At 40.3% G+C, this 27232-nt stretch overlaps 1 protein-coding gene across 2 annotated transcripts in view; it reads left to right on the top strand.

The window, feature by feature from the left end:
- MNAT1 (MNAT1 component of CDK activating kinase) overlaps positions 1-27232 on the top strand; it is a gene marked incomplete at both ends in the record, with an annotated part of 114637 nt that overhangs the window by 32646 nt on the left and 54759 nt on the right. Inside the window, 3 exons of one of the 2 annotated variants that reach the window (XM_079537567.1) lie at positions 8445-8548; positions 12094-12234; positions 17749-17874. In XM_079537567.1, coding sequence (XP_079393693.1) covers positions 8445-8548; positions 12094-12234; positions 17749-17874 — 371 coding nt within the window. The remainder of the gene's footprint in view (positions 1-8444; positions 8549-12093; positions 12235-17748; positions 17875-27232) is intronic. The other variant, XM_079537568.1, reaches the window with a different exon arrangement.

The following is a 27232-nucleotide window of genomic DNA, read 5'->3' as shown; positions in this document are numbered from 1 at the left end:
GAAGCTGATGACCTTACATACCACTGTGGTAGCATTTTGTGTTGCTGTGCAGAAGAAGAAGGTTTAGGAACAGACGTTGATTTCTTTTTCTTTGGTTTAGTTGAAGTAGAACTTTGCCCTTTGGAAGGGGCCTATGTTATCAACAGAGTTTATTTTTTTTCTTAGTTAGGGTGACTTGTGATTTATGGTGGAGTGATGGATTTTGCTTAGAAAAACATGGATGTGTTCAAAGGAGAGACTCCTAAATGGTTTGCTTCTTGGTTTTATAGACTTCTCTTTTTTCTGTCCTGGAGGATGAAGAGGTGGCTTAAAATGTGCAGAAAAGGCAGCGAATGCCATTTGAAGAAAGTCATGGAGATGCTGCTTTTCAATGGAGCCCTGGCTGCTTTCTGCACGAAGGCATTTTGTAGAAACATATCCAGTACACTTACTGCTGTGAGCAATGTGTCATGTTTTTGTTGGCATCGGAAGGCTGAGGCTGGAGAGCTAAATCGTGTGGCTGGGAAACACCAGGCACACTCATATGGGTCCAAATATCTGGAGGAGACAATGTGGGTGTAGTTCTGTTTGTATATGTTTTGGATGGTGTAGAGGAAGGAGAGGGTGAACAGAAAGACTGATTACAGCTTAGCCAGAGGATTCTGGAAGAGTCTGTGTGTGCACAGAAAGGGAAACTGCTTTGTATTTATGTAGTTTTAAATACAGGTTTCCCACTTACTGCTGTTATGTGATATTCTGGTACCTGCAGCAAGGGAGTTGAAGTTTTGCCTGAAAACTCCTGAACCTTGTCAATTTGTGCAGCATGTGATGATTCCCCAGCTCTTGGGATTAGGTGGGTAAATTTCAGATGATTCCAGAGCCTCTGATACCAGTTTGCTTTGGAAGCAACAGAACTTGAAACTGATCCTCGTAACCTCGTGAAGAAGTGCAAACTTGTCTGTAATTGTGCTGGTCCTGCAAACATATCACGTAGGAGCTCAGTAAATGCATACAAGCAATTGAAGTTAGTTGCTGGGAAGGGACACCTAAAACACCTGAAAGGTCTAGAAAGATGGAATACCTCCTTCCTTCAGCCAGGGTTGTGTCTTCACAGTCACAGGAGTAGTTTATGATCTATTAATGTACTGTAGATCCAGAATCCAGAGGGCTTGTTAGATTCAAGAACGCATCCAACAAGAATTCAAGCCCCGTTTGTTCCCATGGTCACACTTTGCTTTCAGACTTCATTGATTGTTGTCATCTCCCCAAACGTCCTGCCTGTGTTCCTGAGCAGAACTCTCCAACTGACTGCTGTCTAATATGCAGCAGAGTGTTACTTATTCAGCATTTTTTAGGGCATGTTGTGTGTGGCATGGCAGAACAATGTGCTAAAGGCGCCTGCAACTCTATGGGTATTTTAGATTTAACTGGTAAGAGTAGTTATTTCCTTTTTCTTTGTATGTGTGAATTCCCTGCTCGTTTGTGCACGTGGGAAACTGGGCTGTGGGAAGGGAAAGAAAGAGTGTAGTCATGCGGAGCAAAGCTCTGCCTCATGGGGCCAATGGATGGCAGGTTGGCAGGGGCTGCTGGTGATTGTTAGAGCTGCCAGGTTGGGAAGCCTAGGGTGCAGAGAACCAGATCTTCCCCTTTCTTTCTCCTGCCCCAAATTCCCAGTTTTTCTGTGAGAAGGTCAACGTGTTAAAAAGCACAGCTTTACCCTGTTTGCTCTTTGCTGGTAAGTTTTGATTCTTAAGTTGTGAAGGGGTTTCAGATAAAGTAGTTGCTTGGCAGAGAAAATATGTAAACATCCTGTGTAAGTATGCTTGTGTGACCCTGGCAGGATTCTGATAGCTTTTCCAAATGTTTCAGGTAGATCATCTCCAGCATTTGTAGTGACTGCAGTGGTTTATTCCATTGAGGTGATGTATGGCCTCACTTGAAGCACATCTCCCCCTTTGTAGCGGGAGTATTATAACTACAAACTTTGCTATTTAAAGAAAAGCGTTGGGTGGTACAGCAACAGAGGTGGGGGGAAAAGGTCAAACACGAGGGTAGTCATATCTTCAGATTGGTGTTATAAAAAGCATATTTTTAGTGGTTTAGAATGTAGCCACTAAATAATGCTATGGGCTAAAATGGGTTATACAGGCTTTAAAATAGAAACCACATTTTAATGCAGGCTTTCTCCAGAAGAAAAATCAGTTGGACGATTTGGTAACATTGTTAACAGTTAGTTGTCATTAGAACCGGGAGTAATAATGAAGTGAAAAGGTTAAAAGATATCATTTGGAGCAATGAATGCAACATCTATTGAAATAAGTCAGGTCTGTGTCCTTCTGCTGGGAGGGGCAAGGTTAAACCTTAGAGTTTGCCACCAGGGCTGCACTCTCTGGACATCATGCAAACTTTCCTCGTGCTTTCTACAAGATTTTCTTCTTCCCCAGGGTGTCTTCACAGCCAATTCTTGAAAGCCAGGTGTGCCAGCTTTCCAAAGCAGGACCTGCCTCCTATCCTGTGTGTACACACGGCTTGGCATCGCTCTCCTGATACCTGAACGAGGCCTCTAGGCATTACCACAACACAATTGCTAATAGCTATTATTTCTTTTAACATTCAGCACATTCGTGTTAGAAGGAGGCTTCTGTATTTGTGCCCCTTGGATTCCAGGATCTCGTTACTTCTCTGAGACTTTGTGCAATACCAGCTGCCTGGTGACTTGTTTGCTCCCAACGTTTATCTAACAAGTGATCCTTGGGTAGACAGGATTTTATTATCTGTGATCACTTGTAGGTTATGTTGTTTATTGTTTGAGGGTTTTCTCCTGTATGTAAAAAGATGGTGCTGCTTTGCTAAGAATGGGAGGAACCTAATGTGAAATAGGGTGGCCTTATCAAAGATCAGTTTCAGTCATCTCATCTGAGCTGAGATTTCAGTATCATGCTGTTCCAGCCACAGTGATCCTTCTTATCTGATGGGGATTAGTGATTCAAATAATTCAATTCCATAACAAAGTGTTTTTCTGGAAAATTGTCACAAGAAAAGGCATCTGAAAATAAACAGAAATGTTCAGTAATGCCTAACTAGATTTTTTTCCTGGCTTAATTTTGCATTTTGGTTTTCCTGACTTTTTTTTTTTTTTTTTGTAGCAATGTTGGTGGAAAGAGACCTCTTAAGATCTTGCCTGTCTCTTCTACCACCAAACTGCTCCCATCCTTGTGAAAGGGTGAGGCCCCACAGGTTTGCCCAGAGATGGAAAGCACCAAGCAAAGGTGCCAAAGCAGCTCTGGTCTCCCTGTGCAGACTGAGGATGTGGTCATGACTCTACTTAGAGTGCTCTGCCCAAAGCACTTCTGCCATTCTCAGTCTCTAGCTGGCTACTTACAAAGATGGTAATGGAGGAGTTCTTGGTAGTAGGGTAGGAGGAATGTTCTTTACAGCAAACCTTAACATTTTCCTTAATCCACAAATACGTCCTTCAGAAAAGAGTTGGATGTGTGGCCATTTTCCCACTAGCTGGGTTCAGCTAGAAGTACAGAGAATAGAAGGTGAAGGTTTTAAGAGGATTGTGGATGTGGAAAAAAGGATCAGTATAGGAACTGACTTTGTAGGTCATTAAACTAATCACCTGCTGTCTCACCAGAGAGTAGTGAGCCCAAAATTTGAATAACAAATATTTTAACATAGTAATATTGGTGTCTCTTCTAGGAGGAGAAATCTCAGATAGTTTTCAGTATCTCAGACTTAAAACAAGGATATTTTGATGGATCAAATTTGAAGTTCTGCAGTGGAGTGACATACAGTGCTGCATCTCTGGACAACTTACTGTTCCATGTAATCCAAAGCTTTGGCTCAAATCTTGAGTTCCTTTTATAACAAGAAAATACTTTCCCATTTGTTATAGAATTGTGGAATAAATGTTGCTTTTTAAAAAGCAGTGAAAGTCTTCCTGCAGAGGCTGAATTTCCAAAGGAAGGAATTTTACCTAAATAGAATGAAAAGTTTCAGGAAAACACAATAGTTTTCCTGTTGTACTTCAACAGATGTCTCAAGGCAAGTCAATTTATAAACGAACCAGTGTGAGATGGATAAGCAGATAAATAATTGTTGCATACAAAACAGCTTCTGTTTCTTTTCCCTGAAGGGTTTCAGACCTCTTATATCAGCTTATGCTATATTTTAACACAGACAAAAATAAGCTTGTCTTCTCTTTGAAACCTTTTCAAACTAGCCATCTGCTTTGCCAGTCATATTCAGACCTGCACCAATATTTTTTCAGGGCAGATACAGCATGTGAGTCAGGGTTTTGTTTTTTTTTAGCTCTTTCTGTTCTAGTTCTATAATTTTTGTTGTCTTTTTTTTTTTTTTTTTTTTAAAGGAACATTTGGAAGAATTAAGTTTAAAAATAAATTTCTGACAAAACGCAAATAAAACCAAATCAAACAATGCAGTGTAGTCCTACATGTGTAGAAGGTAAGATGCTGAGCATTAGTTACTGTGTTCTTTGATTTGATATTTGCTGGTTTTTAAATGCCAGATAAATAGTGGTGGGGACATGGAGAAGAGAAGGAAGTAATCGTGACCCAGTCCCCCTTACAAAATGAACCTGACTATTGTGATTATGGGGATAAAATGGCAGGTCTACATTCTGTAGTTATTGATGAAGAGATGTTTGAAACCCATGAAAAATAAACTAGAAAATATGTTGGAAAGTATTTAGGCTGACAGGTTGGTCGCTGATAACTGAGTGGTGTCAGAGAGCTCAGTTTGTTTTGCTGCTAGGATGTTTATGTAGGAGGGAGGATATTCTTTTCATTTATTCAAGGGCAGCTGCTGATGCTGATCTCGGTTTAGGCACAACCAGGTCTTCATACTGCTGCAATAAAACGTAAATCTCCAGTATGTTAAGTGTTGAAATGAGGGCCCCTTGGTGTTGAGGAGCAATAGCTAAGGGTGACTGGGACCAGGATGATGTTTTTTCCTCAGTGACAGCAAGGCACTGTTTAGTAGGAGAGATCTGCTCTGGTCTTTGAGGGTATAGGAGGTACGAATCTTTCTGATTGCTGCCCTACCATGTCCTGAGGTGACAAAGTAGAGGAAGACAGGCAGAGAAGAATCAGTGCGAGGACATTTGGTTGCAGACAGAATTCTTCCCATGGTTTCCAGCCACCACAGGGAGGCAGATGGAGAAATAAACACAGCACTTCGCTGCAAGGTGATATAAGGTTATAGAAAGGATAAAGATTACTCACTTTTCTAAGTAGTTATAAATAAAGGCAGTGATCTGCATATGTCTAACATTTGCTTTCTTACCTGATGTGAGTTTTAAATTTTATGTTTGGTGTTTCACAAACTGAGATTGTGTATTGTTGAATCCATTAATAACTGAGGGAAAAAAAAAGGCCACTTGAATGTTTCAAGCAGCAATACTTGCAAAAGCCAGGTCATCTGCTTATTGCTGGATTATTTTTAGAGGAACAACCAAGATGTTCAGGAGCCTGAGGCATTTTGGCATCTCATCTTGTTCCTCCTCTTGCACCTGAAGGTGGCATCTGGGCATCCTGCTAGCACAGCATGGCTCATGTGCTATTTCTTTCTTGTGTCGTCATTGAAAAGTTTACAGAGCTGGTGTGTGGATTTAAGTTGTAGGAAGTGCTGACATTCCCATGCAGCTGCTGTCATTGCAGAGCCTTGATCTGATAGAATGCCAGCATTTTCACATGACCGTTCTTCTGTGCTGTAATACTCAAATGTGAAGCTGCTTGTCAGCTGGGGACTGTAGACTAGAAACCGGAGGTCAAATCTTCCCTCAAATAATAAAAGCTTAAACTGAAATACTGTGTTTTATTAAGGAAATGCTGCCAGGTCTGGAAAGCAGTATGTAATTGCAATAAGAAACTGGAAATGTTCTTATAACCCTTTTGGAGTGGGGAAAAATACACTGAAATTAGTAATTTGCTTCCAGAACCCAAGGAGCTGAACTTAGAAAGTCAAAGAGCTCTCAGAGCGATGTGTTGGTTTGTGGTAATGTCCAGGGCTCCACCTGAGGGTGAGATCAAGACCCTGAGATAGGTGCTACATGGAGCTGGAGTAAGGAGAAACAGCAGAATGTATCCAGGAGAAAGGAAGCTTTATCCTCCTGCTAATGGTTCTCATATATGGGAGACCTCCAGTGTAGAGGTCAAGTGATCTGCCCTGGAACAGCAGCAAAGCTGGAAATTGAACCCAGGTTTTGATTCCCAATCAAATGCTTAGCCCACAAAAGCAGCCTGCTTCTCAGATCCCTCAGGAGTGAGGAGGCTGGGGCAGGGCTGCAAGAGTTCTGCTGCTTATCGGGAGCCAGACTGAATTAAAATGTCGGTCCTCCTGATAGTGCTTATTATGTAGAAAAGGGGAAAAAATAATAAATGCAGCATTTTGTTTGTTTGTTTAAGGCTGTGAATTTCTTCAGCTATATCCTGCCTAGGCCTTTTTGCTGTGGTTCAAGGAAAGACTGAATGCTTCTGATAGAAGAGAAGTGTTAGTTCTGTACTCCTGGAAAGAGAGTGTTCTTACATTTCTATTACTTCCCTTACACCATCTCTGGCACTTGTCCATTGCCTGTACTGACACAGTTCAGGTTACTGGAAGGTTTTGCAGACACCATGGAGCACACGGAATCCTGCAGTCAGAACAGAACAGGGGGAGAGGCAACTCCTGTGCCTGGGAGAAGTGTAGTCTGTACTGCTGGGTAAGTCCAACAGTAGCCAGTGACTCTTACGCTGCAGATCTCCCCCGTCTATCCCCATTGATTGATCTCTTGCTTTGATTTTATAGAATCACAGACTGATTAGGTTGGAAGGGAACTTAAAGTCCAGGAGGTTCCAACTCCACGCTGTGGGCTAGTTGCCACCCATCAGCTCAGGCTGCCCAGGGCCCCATCCAGCCTGGCCTTGGGCATCTCTAGGAATGGGGCACCGACTGCTTCTCTGGGCAGCAATGCCTTACTGCCCTCTGAGTAAAGAATTTCCTCATGAAATCTAACCGAAATCTCATTTTTCTGTTTCTCTGATTGCTCTCAACGGTCTTGCCAATCTAGGTTATGGGTGGTTTGCCTTATCTAGAGCCCTCCTGAAAGTTAATTTCTGCCACATTACCTGTGAAGAGAAGAAAAGAATAAGGGATGTTAATCTTTACCAAACTGAGATGTGTGCTGTTCTGATGGGAAGCAACACAGATATCGTGCTTTCGCCTTCTATTTCTCTCAGTCTCGTTTACACAAATGATTTTGCAGTGGTACCCATGCACAGGGTTCAGTTAGCTCTAGTCACTTAAGAAGACTAGGAACAGAGAACCAAATAAAAATCTTCCAGTTCCTGTTGCTGGCGTTTTCACTGCAACTCCTTCCCTTGCTGGTTGTGCAATTGCTGTGCTGCTATTGTCTTGGAAGGGATTCGTCACTGGCTGTGTGAATTTCTCTGCTGCTCTTGTAAGCTTACAGTAGATGTGTTACAAAGCTCTTAGAGATCTTTGGGAAGATTGCTGTGCATTTATGGTCTTCACAAGCTTTAGGGCTGTGGATGTGAGCCTGACATCCACTCTTGATATCGAACACTGGGCGACTTCCCAGTGATAATGGCTTTCTGCTGGAATTCACTTCTCCCACGATTGAACTGGCGACCTAGAGGTGTAAGACTCAGGCACTGTATTGAATTACTGGTCATCCAAACCATCTCTTAAGCTGTTGATTGTAGAAACCAATCAATTCTTGAGGTGTATTCCATGCTGTATGTAGATAGTTAGGAATGTTCTGCAAAACTGTGGAGCTTGCTGGCCAACTCTGTTTGCTCATAATTATGTGAGATCTAGCCTGTCACTATCAAGAGGCATTGGAAGAATGTCATTTTAACCAATTAATCTGGATGCATCTGCAGATTCTTCATAGTAAAGGTAATTGTACACTGATGCCTTTTAACTCATTGAATTGTGAAACTGATCTGCATACCTGAAAAATCCGATTATCTAATGCACAAAGACTACGGAGATTATCTTATGAAATGTAACAACTTAATTTCTAACCTTGTTTTAATATGTGTGTGTTTAGTCAAACTTCATCTACCTGGAGCTGGTTAACTAGCTAATGTCATTTAACTGGAACACAGCTGCAACTGTTGCTTAAGAAGCTCAGTCTATTACTGACAGCATCATGATAATTCACGTGCATCGTTATCAGTTTCATAAAGTAGGGTGCAAGACTCAGACCTGTCTCTAGTACAGATGTATAAACCTGAAACTCTATTGGCTTCTGTTGAAGTTTGCAGGGATTTAGCAAGCTGCGTCTTGCTCTACAAGGCATTTCTAAATTCTATTATTGTGATGTTTGTGTTTGTTGCTGGAAGTGATGGAGTGAATAAGAATAGTATTTCCTTGTGATAGAAATGCATGCTGACCTAATACTTTTACTTTATGTCTTTCCAATATTTATGCAGTGTTTAACTTGACTAACAATGTGGATTTGGAGAACACTAAAAGGAAAATGGAGCTGTACCAGAAGGATAACAAAGAAGTCATTCAGAAAAACAAGATAAAACTGGTTAGTTTAACTTCTCTTCTCCCTTACAATTCTTATTCATTAGCAGAAGAATTAAAGGATTTTCAAAGTGACATACTTTCTAAAATATCTTAAAAGCAAGCCAAAACTGAAGGCACTATGCATACTTCACTTTGTATTCAAAAACTGCAATATGCTAATATTCTGTGATAATGATACTCAGTGCTGCTTGAAGAGATGAAATTGATAGTTGAAATGCAATTATCTTTCATTTTGGAAGGCATTTAAAAAGAGGGACAGGCAGTGAAGTCTGCATTTAATACATCACCACTACATTGTGCTGGCAGTCTCATTGGACAATATCCAGGAGAGACTAACTTCATTCCTACGCTAGGACAATCGCTCCTTTCTCATCTGAATGCTAATAGGAATCCAGATGCAGACATTATGAAGCTCCCAAGAGAGAACTGCTAAACTGAAGGAAAGCACAGGTCTGGCTTATGCAAAATTTAAAATGAAAGATGTTGAAACAAACATTTAAACTTTTGTTTGAGAGCTGATAACAGTAACATCGGGAGCACTGTATATATGATCTATATGCAGAACACACAGTTCTTTGAAGATGCATTTGCTAAAATATGGCTCAGATATCATTTTGTTCTTTAAAAATAAACTTTCAAACATTTCCTTCTGTAAGAAAAGTTCAATCTGTTAAGTACTTGTTCAGTATAAAAATACACATTTTTATTGGTTCTTGAAGGAAAATGTCTGCCCAGAGTGTGACTTAACAAGGTTTTGTGTTTGTATTCCAGTCGCACTAAGGACTGGCTTTCAGATCAGTAGGGGTGAAATCCTCACTCCCCTGAAGTCTGTGGCAAAACTCCCAGTGATTTCTTTAGCACTAGGATTTCACAGGAGGAGACTGGAATCTGAAAAATGTTTGTTTGAACCTCTTCCTCCTAAAGGCAAGGAAATTTCCCTAGGGGACCATCTCTCTGATCTGTTATCCTGTGTGTGACACTGTGCGATACCCTCTGCTTCAGAGCTGGAAGAGACCTTGCAAATATTTGGCTCTTATTTTACAATGCAGGCACAAGCTCTAGCGTTGCCATAAGAATAGTGTGCTTTACCTGCTGCCCATTTCCCGTTCGTGTACTTGACTTGCAGACAGCCTGTGCTCTAGCAGTGTGATCACATCAAGCAGCACAGTAATACTCTGTACACACCTAAACCCTCTGGGTCTTCTGTATCCTCTAACGAGTGGACTTGCTGTGCTAGAGGCTGGTTTGTGGAAGCTGGGCAAGTCTGCATGTCTGCAGGTCTCCTGTAAGTCTGGATTCTTTTATTTTTGAACAATTGAAACTAAATAATAGACTTCACACAGTTGCTATTACAAAAATGCACAATCTTGCCCATTAATTTACCCCTCTCCTGAAAGCTGAAATGATACTTTTTTTTTTTTTTTCCTCTAGCTCTTCATATCAGAATTTAGAATGCCTTTTCTCCTTGAATGGAAAAAGATGTTGTAACTTCATGCCTGAACTTCTTATGGTCAGTTTTTGTCCCTTAGTTGCTGGACTGACAAATAAGTGTCCACTCTCCTGTTTTGCTTCTGAGGAAACACTGATATTTTCCATCACACTTTATACATGTTATTTTATTTACTTATTTATTTTAACCCTTATCCTGTTCCAGTTTGAATTTTTGTTTGGCAGGCAGAAAGGACCAAAGTTGAAAGCTATATTGGACCCGAGACCTCAGCAGTTTTTCTCCTCTCCACTGAAAATATGTTGACATGAGTGATCCTAAAGTTGTTTTTCTCTTGTAGCACTGTCATACAAGAAATTCAAAATCAGTAGTGATCAAGTAGCACATCATATTTTCTTTTCTTTTGTTTTGACTTTGCCCCAGGCCTTCACCATGATCATCTTTATTTCTTCAGGTCATGGAACTGTGTCCAGACTAACTTTAAGCTTGACACAACCCTTGCTGCCTGTCGAGCTCTCTTGTTATTATTGTTTTGTTTGGTCTTCCTTTCAGAAAGAATTTTATCTGACTTGTTCTTCTGTTATTGCTGTAGCCCGATCCAGTTTAGGTTTGTATATTAGTTTACTTATTCCTGGCTCTGATTATTCTCGGCTGGTTTTTCAGATCTGTCAGCACTTTCTTACAATTTTGCTTTTGTTTCATTACAAAGTCCAGGCAGTTTTTATGCATAAACACAGAAGAGGCTTGGAGTGTTTATAGACCCTGAGCTCTTAGTTCTGTTGACTGAACTAACTAGATGTATTACTTCTTTGAAATAAGCAATGGGAGGCTCAGTTAGCAAGTGGAGGATTTTTTATTATTTATTGTTTATTTCCTTTCATTGAACGTGAAGAGAAGGCATCTTGTTGACCTTCTGTTCACCAATGTCGCTGCTACTTGTAGAATGAAGGCGTCATTCATTGACTCAGTGGCAAGCACTGAGATCTTGTCAGCTCTTGCAACAGGGAGTAACTGGGTCCATCTGGGACCCAGCAGCCTGATCTTCCTGCTAACAGGATGTTTGTGAGCATATTGTGGCCTATGTCACACCACTGCGCTTTGTGATACGGCTTCGGGTTGTGTTACAGAACAGATTTTTCTAAGCTCTTAGCTGCAGTAATGTTCTGCTTAAACCCTTTCAGTGGATTAATTGACCATTTAAACTTTATATGATTTTAGCACTCTCTGCATTTATTTTGGGTATTCCTTTGCTTCATTATTTTGTGGAAGGAAGATTTGGGAAGGTTTTCTGTATGTAATTGCTCTATACCATCTTTCCTCCGATCGGCATTCTTTTGATTCTCTCTTCTGTATAACATTGTTCACCTTGAATCTTTTTTTTTCCCCTTTCAGTGGTTGTCACTTTTTCAGCCCTCTTCTTTTTAGTTCTACTGTGAGTTTTAAATACAGTTAACTCAGCAGTTTTAAAAAGCCTTTTTCATCTTTAGAAGTTAATCCTGAAACAAAAACGCAGTCATCTTTGTCCTAGTGAGCTGTTTCTGTTCTACACCTAATAATACATGAATAATACACACAAGTATTATTCAAGTCATAGGAAAAATACCTCACTTATCTCTACACCTGTAAGATGTTCATTCATAAGTATGTTCTAGTTCATACACTTCTTCTATGCCACTGATAAACAGAATTTTGCACACAAGATGCAGCTGATCTAGAAAAGGGTGATGAGGAAAAGTTTTGTGAAATTACATTTTCTGTCACTTTCTTACATCTCTTGAGAAGTAGAGTGTGGGGGAGCAAAGAGGGATGCCTTCATTTTACTGCTAAGATCAAAGGAAAAGCCATTGTCATTCTCTATCATTTAGAGCCAAAATCTGGATGGGTATTTTTTCTACAGCAGCAAGGTGAAAATCTGTCATCAGGCAGCAGGAGAAGGGTAGGAATCATCATCCATAATGAGCATTAAAAGGTAAAATTTGGCTGCTTTTCCATTGCTTGGTCTGCCCTATGTCCTCTGATAGGCAGAAAAGTTGTAAGAGATCTCAGTCCTTGCAAGGATGAAGATTGCTGAGAGTCAATTTCTCATGTTTCCATTTCAGACCCGGGAGCAGGAAGAGTTGGAGGAAGCTTTAGAGGTGGAACGACAGGAGAATGAACAAAGGCGACTGCTTGAACAGAAAGAGGAACAGCTACAACAGATGATGAAAAGGAAGAATAAACAAGCACTCTTGGATGAACTGGTGAGTAACGAAGCTGGAGGCTTTGAATGCTCTGTAGCAGAGCAAATACCAGATGGGTTTATATACATATCTTTCAGTTCACTGTGGAATTAACCGAGCTGCCCCTTTCTGTTTTCCTGTCTTGCATGATTTATACTACTCTTCTGTCTCCTTCCACTTACTGCAATGCTAGAAAGAACTCTGAACAGTTTTGGTAAGCCAAGGGCTAGTGGGGGAGGATGCTTCTGAGATATCACAGCTAGCTCATAGACTGAATGGACACATTTGTCCAGAATTTCCAATGCTGCTTAGGAATTATAGGGCAAGCGTTCTTGGATATTTCAGTGCCAAATTGATTCTTGATAAGATCCAAATAAGCCTCCTGCAAATTTAGAAGGTTTTTATTTCAGAAATGTCCTTAGTGAATGTAGTCACTGTATTAGTTTCCTTAACAGTTGATACTGCACTGTATATGTGAAGAAAAGAGAGCATAAAAGTGTGGACTTCCATTCAGCTTGGCAATGTGAAAGCCACAAGATGCAGGTTTTCACTTAGATAGCTGATGCAGTCACTACTCCATGTCAAAGCTGATGTACGATGAATGAGTTTTGCTATGGTGTAGCCTGTGCAATTGCCTACTTCTGTTTCCTTCAGCTGATGATAATTGCTTCTGCTGTGGTGTATGTCTGAGCAGGCAATTTGCAAAGAGATAGAGAGGAGCTACGTAAGTTGGTTCAATCATAATATGAAATCTTGTCACTGTTTGTTAAGCAGTCGTGAATATCTGTGGCTGACAGTCTGGTATGCTGAAGCAAAGCAGTAATAAGGAGTGACTTTACGAGCTCAGGTACTTCTGCAGTAGAAAAATGAAGAGCAGGTAACAGTATTTTTGTGACTTAATTGAGCATTGGTCAACCCATTTTGAGTCAGAGCACCTAAGTAATAGGCTGGGTATGGATCACACAGGAATCTTTGTGTTGGATCAGCATAAAGACTTTTTCATTCACTGTCTTCTGCTCAGCAGTGGACTGAGTGAGTGCCCAGTGAAGGGCATAAAGGCAGGGCTAGTCCTGGAATGCTTTGCCAGGTTTCAAGGAGAGAGTTTCTCACAGGGAAGCTTGGAAAGAAGACTTGAGGCTTAGCACCTTCCTGAACAGCTACTAGAAGAAGAAGTTTTCTTGCTCTGAACCTGTCATATTCCCTTATGGTGGGCATTTTGTGCATGAGATGCTTCTTCTGATGTGAACAAACGTTGGATTCATTTGAGGGGTGTATAGGCTTCTGAAGAGAAACGTAACTCCTTCTAGAAATGGTCTTAATCTTGTTTTTGGCTTACTTTGCTATCTTTCTGTATTTGAAATTTGGCCATAGAGAAGCTCAGAAAAATACCTGCTCTTTAATCAAGATTCACTTCTCAGTTTTTTTTCCTATATGTGTGTTGGCACCCCTGCACAAACATTCACACCTTCTGTCACTCCTGAAAACAGTTTGTGTATAACATTACAAAAGAAATATGTATGCATGTACTTACAAAGTATGCAGTTATGTCCATGTGTGGTTTAAAGCTTCTTGGCAGATTTTAATTCAGAATTTGTCTCATTTCAGTATCTTATGTGAGTATAACATTAATTCCTGCTTTGTACTCTGGATTTTTATTTAAGAGGGAAACAGTTCCCTGATTTTCCAGGAAAGAGAGAATTCTTCTTTGAGCCAGGGCACGAAGAGAGAGCGTCAGTGTGCAATTCAGGGGTTGTGGGAGCTCTCCTGAAGAGCTATTGTTTTCAAAGCCAGGGGCTGTGGAAACCTTTCCCTGGTTTGTTTAAAGGAGCTGTTATTTCATTGTTTATAGTATGGAGCAGAGATGAGCAGAAAGGCTCCCTGAGAATCCTTCAAGCCTGTGACTTTGCATCCAGTAGGTTCTTTTCACTTTCAAGGTATAAGTGCTCACAATTCCCATGATTGGGAACAGTTTGAGCAATGGATCAATTCATAAAAGCTGCACTGCAAACTCAAATTCATTGTCTCAGAAAAGGGATTTTGAACTGGTTTCTGACTTAGTTCAATCCTGCTCTAAAATGAAGCCTTAATTTACTAGAGACTAGTGTTGTTCTTTTACACTGCAGTTGGTTTTACTGGAAACGTACTTCACCAGATGGCTTGAGGTAAGAACGGTTATAAATAATCCTTAAAACATGACCCAAATAGGTAGTTTTAACTGTGATTGCATATGTACTGCTATTAAAATACATCTTAATATTCTAAAAATAACAGAAAGGTGATTTTAAAGGCTGACGAGGGAAACTGGGCAACTTTAAGTTGTTTAAAGTTAGGTTCTGTCTCTGTTTGTGAAGGGGGCACTGTCAACTCAAATTTGGATCAAAACTTATTTTGTAATACTAAAGGTTTATAAAACCAGCATTAAGGTGTTTGTACAATGACTTATAAAGTCTCTGGAAAACCAGCAGTTGTTAAACAAATAAACATTTCCTATGGTCTCTTAAATCCATCTAATGCTGTGCTACATATCTGAAAATGAATCTGATCATGCTTAAAATTGAAATGTGTGCTGTGCTGAGAAATGCGGCAAAAGCAGGAGCAAAGGAAGGAATTAAATTAAAAGAAAAGATCTGTGGTGTTGGATGGTACTGTACCAAAACCACTAGGGTTAAGCTCTGTCTGCAGTGGTACCATGATATCAATGGCAGAAATGCTGGCTTGGCAGGGCTGTGAGTGGAGGGAGGTGGGAATGCCAACGTTCACCCTATGATTTCAGATGCTCTATTCTGAACGGATCACCTGGTGTTTGGGACCTGCAGCCATGTGACCTGGCTCTTGGTGATTTTTTTTTTTTCTTCTTCCCAGTTTTTTCCCTGCCATACTGGATGTTCAGAGAACACTTAAGGCATATTTCTTGTGCAGCAGGTGCTCTCTTCCCTCTGTTTTGAGTGACTGAGAGGTTTTGGGTTTATAAGAGAAAAGCACCTGAAGTGAGCGTACCCCATGCGCTTTCAACAGGAGAATTTTGCATACAAGTATACTGTCCTGTTTTCAAAGAGCTTATAATTTAGATAGGCACAGAAACGCTTGGTATTTAAAATGTTGAGCAGCAGGCTCTGGGTTCTGGGTTGCTCAGGTCTTGCAGAAAGGTCTGGCCTTGAGGCCGAGCCTTCGAGAGCTTGGTCTCTGCTGGGAGCAGAGGGAGGAAGGCTGGCATGGTTTGGTGCAAGGAGGATCAGGTTTTGTATGGCTCAGTGCTCTGCACGCTACTGGAAGAACAGTCGCGTGCTTCAGCTCCCAATCCTGCTTTGTTACCTGTTGCCCATTTTGCCTCCCACTACTCAGTGAAGCAGATTTTATATAACCTTCATTACAAGTGACCTCTTTTGCCATAAAACCTCCCACTTGAAAAGCACGGCGCCTCGTTGTAATTTAGGCTTGTAGTCTCAAATGTATTTTACATTTTTATTAGAAGAGATGTGTGGTTAAGTTTTTTTTTTCTCCCCTCTTTTAAAGCCTCTAAACTTGGGCAATCAGGGTTTAATAAAATATTAAAGCACTTCCTTTATTTATTATATAAACTCATCTGTATACAGAGGTTTACAGAACAGCCCTTAGATGTCTTCTGTGATGTGGGACTTACACTTAGCTCTTCAAGAGCCTGCACTCCACAGGTAGGAGCAGAATGGCACTACAGCACTTGGCAAACAGGCGTCTTCCCCCTGGGCCATGCAGTAGTTTGGAATCATACAGAGGTCAAGGTGTCTTAAAGATGTCAAGCATTCACCTTTTGCCAGAGCCTCAGGCTTCTTTAAACATATTTCAGAAATTTTTACATGTAAGTAGCTTACATGGTTGGTTTTTTTCTTTTCCCATACAGAAAATTGCTGGTGTGAATAAATGCTTACAGGATTGGATCTTTGATTTGTATTTCGGTGTTAATAGTTAACAGGAGGACTATGTGCACGTTAGGAAGGACAAACAATCACGAATGTGGTGGCTTGCTGGCACTGTGGTGATTTCCCACAGTTGTGTAGCCTGGTTACCAACCATTGCGCTGATGTGGAGCTGTTATGAAGTTGGTATAAAAATTGGCTTCCCTTATTGTGCCAGAAATGCAGTGAATGTTTAAGGAACATGATGTGGTCAGATGAGCTAGAGTACCCTGCAGTGTTAAATCTGGAGATTAGAAGAATCGGCAATCCTCGAACTCAGAGCCCACAGCTCCCGGTGTCTGCAGGATGGCTGTGGGTGTGTGAAATGCTTTGGAGATGTGGACTGTCAGCTGAAACTTCTGTGGTACAGATTTTCTCCCAGCTGTGCAAGAATCTCATCGTTACAATTTAGATTTTTAAACCTCTTCCACCTTGGGAACTGCTGAAATAGCACGGAGGTTCCGTGTCTGACATTTGCCATTCTGGAGCCGATTTCCTGTGAGATTTTTCTGCTTTAGCAGTTGCTACCTTGTTATGAGATGAAGTGAGTGTAAGAAACAAGAAGAAAGAGGAGGGAGACTGATGGGGGAATAATAGGTGTAAAACACAACCTTTCTTCATGAGCACTTGTAGAGGTTTCTTCAGGCTACTGTGGACAGCAAGGCATCGTGCAGCTTTAAAAAGCTTCCAACTTCCTCCTGTGAACTGTTCTAAAATAGAAATGAAAATCACCATCCAGTCTGCTGCAGCGTGGTTCACGGTTCAATGTTTGCTTGGTTTGAGTGTTGTGTGAAAAATGGTACCCTGCAGAACTCTGGGAATAATCTATTCTGAACTTCTTCGCTGCTTTCAGCTTCACTTCTGTTCTAGCTTGGGAGCCCAGGGGGACTCGGTGTGCATGTGGATACTCACATTAGTTGATTAGAAAATTGGTCAATAATTTCTGACTCTCTCCATAATGTAGTACGTAGATGTATGTTAATAATCATTCTGTTGTAGCCTACATGAGAGCTTTAGTAGCTAATTTGCTTAACTATTCGTTTTATTACTTTTATATATTTAAAAAAAGTTGGCTGGCTTCCCTAAAAATAAGTTGGTGGAGGAGAAAATAAATATGCTGTTGGTTGCACTTACAATAGTGCCATTGTGCAAAGCAGAGCAAGGATCATTTCCAAACGGCCTCAGGTGAAATCTAATGGGAAACAATTTCAAACTGGTCTGAGTTCATTGGTAGAAAGAATGTGTCTTAGATAAACATCTGATCCAAGTTCTACTGCTTTGTATTATTCCTTCTCTGATTAAGCTTTTATTTTTACTTTTTAATTTTAATAAATACGGTCACCTTGGCTGGTTGGAATAAGGAGCCTGTTACATTGTCTTTAATGTGGATTCTATAAAAATCATTATTTGCAGGTTACTCTGATTTATGGTGTTACTGCAGCTTTTTCTTTCTGAAAACTCTTCTTTTGTATAGAGGATATTTAGCATTACACTGCTCTGCTAAGGATGGCCTTTCAGATACAGCTTGCAGTTTTGAAGTGGATGCAGCATTAATTAGTATTTCTCTGGTTCAGTATTCAGATGTTTATTCTTATGCTTACAGGAGAGCTCCAGTCTTCCTGCTTCGCTGCTTTTGGCTCAGCATAAAGACAGATCTACTCAGCTAGAAATGCAACTGGAAAAACCCAAACCTGTCAAACCAGTCACATTTTCCACTGGCATCAAAATGGTAAGTTTCTTCTTTTACTGTTTTTAAGCATTCTTTCAAAACGCTTGCGTTTGTTTTTTTTAAATGTCTTTCAAAAGACACCATATTTCCTGATCTGAAATTTAAGGTTATTTTAACCAGAATAGCATGTTGTATTGAATAATTGAATCTCTATTTATGTAATTGGAAAAGAACGGCCTACATATTTCGTTATTCAGCTTCTTGGAATATATGAAACCTTTTCATTGCATAGTTGTCTAAAAACAAGCTATACCTTTTCCTCAGCAGTGCTGTGCTGTATGTTGAATTATATTGTCTCTCATTTGTGTAACAATTTGTGTAACAGTTGAAATTTAAAAGACTGCACTCTCCAAGTTTGCTCTGAGCACTGAAATAATCAGTGAGAGTGGATAGACAACACTGAAAATGATGCTGAGTGGTTTTCATTGCTACTGGAATTCAGGAAGCAGCAAGTATTTTTTTCAAGTGTTACTACTGTAGTGACAGCTAAAGATCTGTCGTCATTCCTGCATTTATGTCTCAACGTGGTACAAAGTCTGCATCTAGTGGTGCATAGAAATGTAAGATAAATAAATCTAGTTTTTGGGACAGAGGAGGAGTATAGATGGAGTGCGAGTTGTTAATCTCTTTTGTACCTGACTGATTTCCTGCTTTTTAAAAAATTCCTGCTCTTCTCTTAGTCTTTGTTTTTTAGAGTTGATAATGCTAAATGATGTCTTGAAAATAACCAACACTCCCTACCCTCATGGCAAACCAGAAAGTAAGGAAAGCAAAAAGTAAGCCTTGCAAACTACTCTCCCATCAATTAATCAGTTTGTCAGTTTGGATTTGTCAAGGATATCTGGGCTATGTTCGTTGTCTGTTTCCCCCAAAGAGTTTGCACTGTAATAGCATTTGCAGCTTACTTTGCTAAGAGCAGTGTCAGCTCTTGCACACTGTTCTTTTGCATTTCTGTAGTACAAAGCTCTGTCTTCTTCCTTTTTCTTCTTACAGTCTAAGACCTTGGGGGTAGACAGGTCATTTTTGTGGGATATTTTCTGTGTGTAGAAAAGCTGGTAGACAAAAGTGTTTGTGGATTCTGGTTACAAAATATTCCACTGGAATTCCTATACTTGCTGTTAGAACATATTTTCAGACTTTTTTATGCTGTCTGTATTTCCAACTTTGCTTAGAGAACTAAGTTAAGCTTCCACGTAGCTTAACTACATGATGAGGACAATGGAAGTACTTTACAATTTATTTGTAGATGGATTTTAAGTAGTATTAAGCAATTGCAGACATTTCAAATCTGCAGCCCTAAGTAAACTTCGTTCAAAAATGGTAAAGGACTTGGATGAGGAGATTTCTAACATTGTGACACTTAAATCTTGCTATTTGCAGTAAGAAGAGATACTCCTGGTAACTGATTGTTGTTTTGTTTTGTCTGTATTCAGGAAGTGTGATTAGATGACTGATTTTATTTGTTCAGTTTCCGATGAATGAACAAAACCCTCCACCCTGGTTGATCTTAGATATATATTAAAAAAAGTGTAAGTACAGTTAAAGATTAAAATAAAAGTGAAAGGTGAGGATATTTGAAGTTAGTGCCTCGTGTTCTGTGGAAAATGGATGCCATCAAACAAAATTAGTTTCATACTGATTAAAATTACAGGCTACCTTGAGAAAGTTGCCTATCTCCAGACTCTCTTTGTAGGATGCCTGATTTAATTATGTAACAACATTACTTAGAAGTTCATAGAAATGGCATTGGACAAAAAGAAGAATATTGATACTCTGCACGGTAAATGAATTCTCTGGCTACTTGTGATGCCTGTTGTAGCTGTTGGTTACCACACAATGGGAATATTTCTGGAAGGGGTGTTCTGCAAGGACATCGTGCAGTGCTGGGAAGCAGATGCTGGATTTCTGTGGGTGACATGCAAGTTGGCAATTTCCAGGGCAGTTTTGGCAAGATGGCCTCCTCTGAATGACCTGTGTCTTAATATGGCTAAATGCAAAATCATAAATAGAAGAATAAATATCGGGCCCTGTGAAGAGGGCTTAGAAGTTTAACTAACCGTACAAATGAATCTGACCCTCAACCACAGCAATGCACGTGAACCTTGGGTGTATAAATAGTACTGCAATAAAATATGAAGAGACTTCTCCTGGATGCAGTGTTGGGAAGACTCATACGCTGAAGCATTCTGCTGACAGTTTTGAAAGCAAGAAAGTTCATTCAAAGGTGGTAGGTTATGCTTTGTGCTGAGTTCTGCCTGTAGTTCATGAGAAGGTTATGCTGTGACTCAGTGTGCAATAAGCACCTCCTCGCTGCAGAAAAAGCCAGGTCTGAACAGCACAACAGCTAGTGTAGCAAGAACTGGTAACCTTAGTTAAACAAATAGGAGCTTAATAGAAACTGGAGGAACAAATAGACCTCAGAGTTCACAGTGTTCCAGTGGTTAATTGGTCTCATGTTAAAATTGACTGTGGAATGTGACGAAATCTCTAGTTCTTGATGTTTTCAGATCAGGACAAGGATGCCTCTTGGAAAGTTACTGTTGTCAAATGCAAGTTTTTCAGCTCAGAATGAGTTCATTTTGTAGAAAGCAGTAGTTGATTGTGATTTGGTGCAGCTGATGATGTAGTGACAGCACTGGATGACATTCTACCTTGAGACTCACCTAAGATGCATAATGTGTTCCAGGTTGATTTTATTTTATTTTTCTAAAATCCTACTGTACACAATCTGCCTGCTTTCAAAATTCTATTCTGGGCCCACCATTAAAGGTTCTTGCACCATGCAGATGTGCATTCATCCCTTTATTTTTCCCCACCTGACCTTTTCTAGTGGATGTTGTCTTTAATTTTGTTCAAAGGAAGGGAACCTGAGTAAAACTGGCTGAGATGCTGGCAGATCTGCAACTTCTATTTACACAAAGGCTTTACAAACACGCCAGTTGTGGCAGTGCATTTTTCTTTTTCAGCTTTAACATGAGTGTTTTTCCTGGGATGGTCATGGTCAGTGGTGCTCATCAGCCTGACTGATAATTGGACGAGTTTCTTGCTTCGTGAATTAAGAGGCATGCCCATTCTAGTCTCTTGGGCTGAGCTCAAGGAAGTTGGCTCATTTAAGGTGTCATATAAGTTCTGTGGAGTTCCTGTGCTTACAAGAGGGAGGGAATGGCTGTCCCTGGTAAGCTGAGCAAGAGCATCCCCTATAGCACAAGAAAGACTATTAGATCAGGGGGTAGAGTTTCCATCTTCATTTTTCATTTCATTAAACTGTTGTTTTGCTCCTTTCAGGCAGGGGTTGCTTTGCTTTTTTATTTGCATTCTACTGGATCTCATTAATATTTTAAATTAATTTCAGTACGTTGTATCTTCCATGCTTGAAGCTGTCAGTCAGTGTGATTTGACCTCCCCAAGTGGGGATAGAGGCTCTTCAGAGTTTTCTGCTCATCACACTTATCATAATAAGGAACAGGATTTTAGCATATTTGAATATGTAAAATATTAGTCTCATATCTAATCTCATCAGTATAAGCTGCAAGAGAAATTATGACAATTATACTTAGTGCAGTAATGCTGAAAATATTGCTTACCAATGCATGCACTTCAGATTTTAGTACCAGACCAAAGAAGAGCAGTGGTTACTAGAAATGAATACTGTTTCTAGGGCTTACCAGGGTGTGCAAAACAGATGTCGTGTCTGGGAACAGAACCGTGCTTCCATTTCTTGGTGTATATAGTGACCATTTCTGGTAGGGAGATGGCTTTAACTACTTTTTAAAGTGGGAGAGGTGCTCTTATGCATTGTATGTTAATGGCAATGTACAAATGCAAGCAGGAATCCATTATACTACAGTAAATCTAGTGTTTTTTTTGTGAATCTAGTGTTTACAGGACTGTGGGAGCCTTTTGGTGCTTGTAGTTACACGCTTTACAGTACATCTGGGGTTAAAAACACATAAAAGTGTAGAGATATTCAATTCCTCTTTAATTCATCATGAACTGGGAATGTGCAAACCTCTGAGCCTGGCACCCAGCTATTTATGTGTCTGTAGTAAGTCCAAATGAATCCCTTAGAGTGGCCTGAGTGCAGACTATCTTAAGCCCATTTCAGGCTGCGTGTCTTCTTCCTTTTCTGTTGCTTTTTGTTTTACAGTGTCTTTGCTCCCTTTCCCAGGTCCCTGGGGGTGCTTAGCCTCCAGTGATAGTATTCTTGAAGTAAATTCATGTAGTTAAAAACTCAGCTTCCTCTAACTGGATTTCCAAGTATGTAGACGAGTGTGGGTGTCCTCTGGCCTGCTTACCATTGAGAAAGCTTTCCTCTGCATTTCGTATCCAAATAACTCAAAAGGAATATAACATCTCACTGATCATTCGATTTCTCTCAGGATTTCTGTTTTAATACTTAATGGCAGTGGGAGATTTATTAATAGAAGCATTGGTGCAGCATACATGCTTCGTCATCACCAAGATGGTCATTATGAATTTGCAGTTCAAATAGAAGTGTTGGGGAGGGAGGGAAGCAGATGCCCGGAGGCGATGTGCTCGCCCAGGATTAGACAACAGAGCAGCGGCGGAAGGAGGAATAGGATCCAGCCCTACTGAATTCCTGACCTAGTGTCTCTTCCGCTGAGCCAGGCTCCATCTCCTGTCAACAGCACCTCTGAATGGCAGCAAATTAAGAGTGAAATATCTGCTTCGGCTCCTTTACTGTCCAAATCACAGCGGCGACGTAGCATTTAACTTAGTGTCTGAATGTTATCAGGGTTTTATTCCAGCCGCCGTGGTTTCAGACTGTTTGTAACTGGAAGCCATGAGAGCAGTGTGCAGGCTGAAGCAGTCAGAGCTCGCAGGAGGCAGCAGTCAAATCAGTATTTCAGTGAAATGAATCTTTGTCAGACACAGGATGTCTAGGACACCTCAGGAATGCATGTTACTACTAAATTGAGCATAACATGTGCTAAGGAATGGATTTCTTGTGGCGTTACACTTGCTGTATTATTCTAATGGGAAATAGCATTCTTATTTTACATTATGTGGAGCTATTTCTTTTAAAACGTTGACCTCATCAGCTCAGGTCAAATTAACTGTTCTTCATTATTGCCTTTTCCTACAATATTGCTTCCTGTGCAAACAACTGTTCAGCAGCGGCTCCTGCTTTTCAGTCTGTTTCTTTTATAGCTCATGGAGCAATTATCCAAAATCCTGTTCCAAACACAAAAAAAGTCTCTCAAAATACCTTTTTAATAAGTTGTGCTCTTTCAAAGCTGCTTAGACAAATGCCAGGGACTCTGAGGTAAGTGAAGTGAGTGCAGCACTTCTGTTTAGGCTGCGGCTGTTCTCCAGCTTTGCCATCCCATCTGTGTGACAGGGAACTGTTTCAGCCTCCTGGTCTTGCTTTCCCAATTTTTACTGCTGTTTTGTTTTGGGTTTTTGTTTGTTGTTTTGTTGGGCTTTATTATATATTTATTATTGGCGCTGTTAGAATTTGCCTAAAGTTTAAAATAAAATAAAATCCAGCCGTTTTCCTTCCTTTGCTGTTAGTTCAGCTGTTGATCTTCTGGCTGAAACACTTCAGATGGAACTGATTTCTTTGAGATCTGAGTTTAATTGGTATTTTCTTTTTAATCTTCATCAGGCTTGTGCCATGCATTGCTTTTTCTGCAGCTGGGTGGAATATTTATCTTTTCATAGCATGTCGTTGTGATTCTAGACAAAATTGCAACACGTTCTCAAGTGAGAGTAATGTGCTCAGGCGTACTGATTCTGTCAGAATAGGCACACTGGTTTTAGAGAGCATGCATGTAAGGGTAACGTTTTTCAGCAGCACTGAATGCTGTCTAGAGCTCCAGCAGGAGTCAGCTGTTGAATCTGTACCACGAGGCTGCTTCGTTCCCCTTGTGGTGCAGGTGCCTTTCGCACACGTGGCTGTGTCCCAGCTTAGGCACAGTGTGCTGGGCAGCAGCCCCATGAAAGAGAATCCTACTGCAGAGGAAATAGGATGTGCCGGTGAGGGGATTTGTTTTGCAGTGCTTTCCAGCAGGTCTCTGGGTGAGATATTGAAAGAAACAGCACTTCTTTGGAGTGGACGTTCAAGGGTTGCACGTTTGGTGAGCAGGTGCACACGTATGTCAGTGTAACAGCAGCTCTGCAAGTGGGAGTGTGCCCTCCCTCAGCACTTCATCACAACTTCTAGAAAGAATACTGCATGTAGCTTTAGCTTTGACTTTTTGCCATCGTAAGCAATAACTTGTTTTCAGCAATGAACATTGCATTGATCTGGTGGGGAGGATATCTATTTCTGATAAGTGAAGAAGGAAGAAGAAATGGGGGCTGTTGGATCTCTGACAATACATATAGAAGACAAATATATGAATGAAGGGACACAAAAAGTGCTGAATGGCAGAACTCAGTTTAGGGCTAACGTACTGGATTTTGAGTGCTCTGACCCATATAGTGCTCACTTCAGTCCCAAAGGGTTACGTATACAATGTACGTGTAACTTCACAGCGGTGTGACGGAGAGTGATTAGCAGGAGAAAATATATTTGCTTCACCGAATCTCTAGCTTGCTATTTAAATGCTATTTAAAGATGTGATGTTAAGCTTTGAATGCATACATGCAGAACTGTGCTTAAATTTTTGAACTCTGTTTTTGAAGTGTATGCCAGGTACACTTTATTTAAAACTGTTCTATCATCAGAATGCTTTGTGTGCACTTCAACCCATAAACCGAGTCAAAAACATTTAATTGGGTTCTGCGCTTGCTGTGTAATTACTATTATATCAAAGTGTGTAAGCATTAAGCACATTATATTCACTTAATGAGTGTTTTTCTAAATGTAGGTAAGAAATGTTTTGGGGGAAAGAAAAGCAAAGTAAATGATAGTATTTATCATTTCCCTTCCTTTCATTTATGCATTGTTGGCCTTGGAAAAGGAGACTGGATTTAGAAAATGTGATTCTACGTCTTGCTGTATCTCTTTGCAGGATTAATGTTTGGAATGCCTTAGGAAAGATGCCATAGTCAAAATTAAACAGTTTGGTGCACAGACATAATCAGAACCACTTGCCCTGATTCTGTTTTATGGTTGGGCTCTTTTATACTGCTCGGTTAGAATAAATATTTGTACATTTGCTTTAAGGCTCCTTTCCATGGCTAAATCAGCACATGTTTATATGCACATACAGTATAAATAAGAATTCAGCCCAGAAGTTTGCACAGCTGTAATGAGTGGAATTTAGTGAATGAAATGATGCCAAAGCTGTTAATTGTACAGGAGCAAACAAGGAGACAAATGTATATATTAGTGAAGCTAGTGGCTCTAGCTAGTGGTGCAGTGTATCTGCCCTTTATCGGATGCTTTTTGAAATGGAAGCCTCCTTCCCTTATTTATTTATTTCTCTCTCTTCCTCCATATTTAATTTATTGAGTTGCTCAAGGGTTCACTTGCCTTGACTCTTCAGCATGAAATTTCAGCAGTACATCTGTGTATCTCAAGCAGTAAGTACATTGCTTTAGTCACACAAAACAAGTCTTCTTAGGAAAAGGCTCACAGGGAAGAGGCTGCTGGGGTGCTCTGGTCAGCCTGTGCTCTGTTCCTTTGCCTGAAGCAGCACTGAGAGAAGGGAGCAAGAAATGGCCTCTGAGTTCTACTGTAGGATGCCCAAGTTCCATCCTGACAACCAAGGAGACCTAATGCTTGCAACAACAGCACAGAGACACCTTGTAAACTGATCTGAGGAAAATACCACTTAAATCAGATTGAGATGTTCCCATTTCTGAGTCTTATAGCTCTGAATAAGCTGTTGCTTGAGTAGGTGTTACTGTGAGCAATAAGGAGAGATCTGACTGAAAGAAAGAAGGTGGCTGAGAGGGAAGTCCAAAAAAACAGCTGGCAAGAAAATAAAGAATAATAAAAAATTTCTCAATCATTGTTTGTTTTGGAAAGATCATGCTTTAAGCACATGGAAATACTTTACACGTTTGAGAAGTGCTGACTTCCTACATGCCTTGAGAAGGAACAGCAAATCATTCATATAATGTAAACACATTAATAGATTGTTCCAATATAACTTCTTGGTGCTGCTGTTCTTTTTAACAAGATACAATTTAGTGTATGTGTGCCATTTTGATGCTCTGCTTTGGCCAGGAGTTGCACGCGTCATGAATGCCCAATATTAAAGTACATGTTAAAGGAACAGCACAGAGTTAACTGAACCACATTTTTTAATGCAAAAGGTTCAGTAGTAGTGTTTGATGCTTACTTAAGAGTACGCATACTGGATGGTAGAGATAGACTCAAGGAGAGGTAAATACCTTTTATGAAAGCATGGCTGTAACCTTCTCATTGTATCCTGAGTTGGAAGGGAGCCGCAAAGATCGTTGAATCCATCTCCTGAAATCTTGCTAGAGATGATATTGAAAATCAAGAGAGGACAGATACCCTCATAAAGAGTGGAACTTTTAGTCTACGAAGAAAAATGAATAAGATGCAAAACTTTGGTACCAAAATTGCAGTTGTTACTTGTGGAATTGCATAATTGCTGTGCTTGTCAGAGGTCCTGAGGTCATGAGTTCCTACTTCTGCTTTGAGGATTTGGTGATACTTAAATGTTCCTGACAGGGACTTGTCTAACCTGTTCCTAAAGACCTTCTGAGATGGAGGCTCAGTCTCCCCAGGCCGCCTCTGATGGCAGCTCATTGCCCTTGCCTTTACATTTTAGGGGAAGCTTTGTTAGTGCACTTCCTTGACACAGTGCAGATTTGTTAGTTTGTGTTCTGTCTTCACAGATGCAAAAAGCACGTTGCTCTCTGCCTCTGTGTAGAAACTTCCTGTGTACTTCAAGGTGATGAGGTAATGGGACTTCATAGAACTAGATGTTTTAGAATTTACATCTAGAAAAGTACTCCAGATGTCTTAATTGCTTGATTTCTTTTGCAATTCTCAATTGCAAGTAGTTTGTCTGCGCTTTACAGACTAGGTATGAATTACATTTATCAAGTGGCAAAGGACTTTTCAAATTAGGAAAATTAATTTACAGAGAGATGTAAAAATATTGAAGGAGCTGTACTAAGAGCAAAGAAAGATTTGGAGGCATTTAGTCACGTTAAAAGATTGAATTTGTGTACGTGCACAGAGAAATGTGAGCTGTTCTTGCCATAGTCCCATTTTCTTAGCACTTGTCTGCATTTGTGAGAGCACTACAGGTTTTCTTTTAATCTTCTGTTGCTGCTGATCAAAGCAGTTTTGTGTCATTCCTTGATCCTCTCTATTGTTTACCTGAGGGGGGGCTGATAGCCTGGAATGGCAGAGCTGGGGAATGGGCTCACGGATTCCTCCGAGTCAGCTGTCAGCTGGATTGCA

This window comes from Tetrao urogallus (genome assembly GCF_951394365.1).
Source record: "Tetrao urogallus genome assembly, chromosome: 6".
In the NCBI taxonomy this organism is placed as follows: domain Eukaryota; kingdom Metazoa; phylum Chordata; class Aves; order Galliformes; family Phasianidae; genus Tetrao; species Tetrao urogallus.
The sequence above is the reverse complement of the archived record's forward strand: the minus strand, read 5'-3'. Positions and strand labels throughout refer to the sequence as shown.